The sequence below is a fragment of the Pteropus vampyrus genome, unplaced genomic scaffold (assembly GCF_000151845.1).
Source record: "Pteropus vampyrus isolate Shadow unplaced genomic scaffold, Pvam_2.0 Scaffold203, whole genome shotgun sequence".
NCBI lineage: Eukaryota > Metazoa > Chordata > Mammalia > Chiroptera > Pteropodidae > Pteropus > Pteropus vampyrus.
This window is the reverse complement of record NW_011888984.1, coordinates 1176570-1178416: the sequence shown is the minus strand read 5'-3', so window position 1 is coordinate 1178416 and position 1847 is coordinate 1176570. Positions and strand designations below refer to the sequence as shown.

The 1847-nt window shown below is 51.7% G+C and overlaps 1 protein-coding gene across 1 annotated transcript in view; it reads left to right on the top strand.

The window, feature by feature from the left end:
- The first annotated feature begins 803 nt into the window (after positions 1 to 803).
- ACP7 (acid phosphatase 7, tartrate resistant (putative)) overlaps positions 804 to 1847 on the top strand; it is a 13545-nt gene continuing 12501 nt past the window's right edge. The window contains exon 1 of the mRNA XM_011372248.2: positions 804 to 933. Coding sequence (XP_011370550.1) covers positions 804 to 933 — 130 coding nt within the window. The remainder of the gene's footprint in view (positions 934 to 1847) is intronic.

Here is a 1847-nt window from a genome sequence, read left to right as displayed (position 1 = left end):
GGGAGATGGGGGATGGGTACGCATGTGCAGAACTGGGCCAGACTGGTGGAGATGGGGTCGGGGGTCCGGGTCACACAGGGGGGCTGGAATGCTGGGGAGGGGGCAGAGGGGAAGGGACCGCTACCGGTAGGATGGAATTCTGGGAGATCTAGGGTTGGAGTGAATTGAGGTCACTAAGACCAAAACAGAAGGCTGGAGGATGGAGTAGAGTGATGAGGTCCCTGAGCGCAGGGCGGAATGTTCGGGACACAGGGAATCAGGTGGCAGAAACTGGGGTTACTGAAAGCGGGATGGAACGCTGGGGGTGAGGTTGCCAAAGGGAACTTCCGACAGTGCGCCCCCAAACCACTCGTGCTGAGAGCCAGCTGCGTTAAGAGCCCGCGCTCCGGAGCCCCGTCTCACGGGCTCCGAACTCCATCACACCCGAGCTGTGCAGCTGAATCACTCGGTTGCTCATTTTCCTAGTCTGTGATACGGAGCTGCTAATCACAGTGGCAGCACACGGAAGAATGCTGTGAGGCTCCCGTGAGTTAATCTATGCAAAGCGCTTAGCACGCAGTGAGGCTCAGAGAGCGTTGGCTGCTCTGTAGTGATTATTATTTTTGTTTGCTCTCCAGCATCTGGATATCCACCCCCTTGAAGACCTTCCTACCATCCTGCCTCCCTCTCGGCGACCCTGCCCGATCCCCCTCCAGCGTCCCAGCTCCTCCCACTGTCCCTGACGGACTCTGATCTCCTCCAGCAGCTCCCCTTCCCCTCTCAGTCCCCCCACCCCACCCCACCCCACCCCACCCCTCCCCACCATGTTCCCCCTCCGTCCCTGCTGGTCCTGCTGGTCCTGCTGCTGTCTGTTCCTGTTTTTCTCCCTGCGAGTCCAAGGGGTCCCAAAGGATCCCAATGCTGCCCCGGAGCAAGTCCACCTGTCCTACCCAGGTAAGTATCTGTGACTATTTCCCAGCAAGGCCCAGTGGCTTGGGGGCCAAGAAATGCCACACAGACTGCTATGGGACCTTAGGCTGCTGGCTGCTCTTCCTGAGCCTCAGTTGTCCGCCTCTGTTAAATGAGGATTATAAGCTAGTGGTGCGTCTGGCTGGGAAATGATTCTGGTGCCCAGCCTATTGTCAGCCTTCTCCAAAGGGGCTGCTGTTGTCCTTGCTCATCGTGTCCCCACAAGGCTGCCTCCTGATCCTTGATCACCTGGGTGGTGAGACCTTGGACTCTGGACCCTCTACGCCCAGACTCTCTGGGTTTGAATCCCGGCTTACTTGCTCTGTGACCTTGTGCAAGTGACTTAACCTCTGTGGCCTCAGTCTCCCCATCTGGACAATGAGACAATAGTACTGTAACCTCATAGTGAGGAGTAAATGAAATATAACCCGTGAAGTGGCAAAAACGGAGCTTGGCGCATAGCAGTGGTTCTCATATGTGCTTGTTTCGGGACCTCTTGCAGCTAAAAGTTATTGAGAACCTCAAAGAACTTTGGTTTAAATGAATTATACCCATAATATTGGCCATATTAGAAACCCAGACCGAGGCATTTAGAAATATTTATCGTCATTTAAAATAAATAATAAGCCCAGTCTGTATTAAGGTAAATGACATTTTTTTCATGAAAAAATAACTACACTTTAGAAAGTAGAGCCATTGAGTTACATCTTTTTAAATCTCTTCAATGTCTATATACAGCCGGATTCTCTTTCTGCTTGTCTGTTATGATATGCTGCTTTGGATGATGTATATGAAGAAAATTTGGTCTCACGCAGACACGTAGTTGAAACAGGGAGGATTTTAAAAGGAGTTTCAAAAATTGTGGCTATTCTTTTTTGATATTGCACCCAAACTCAACT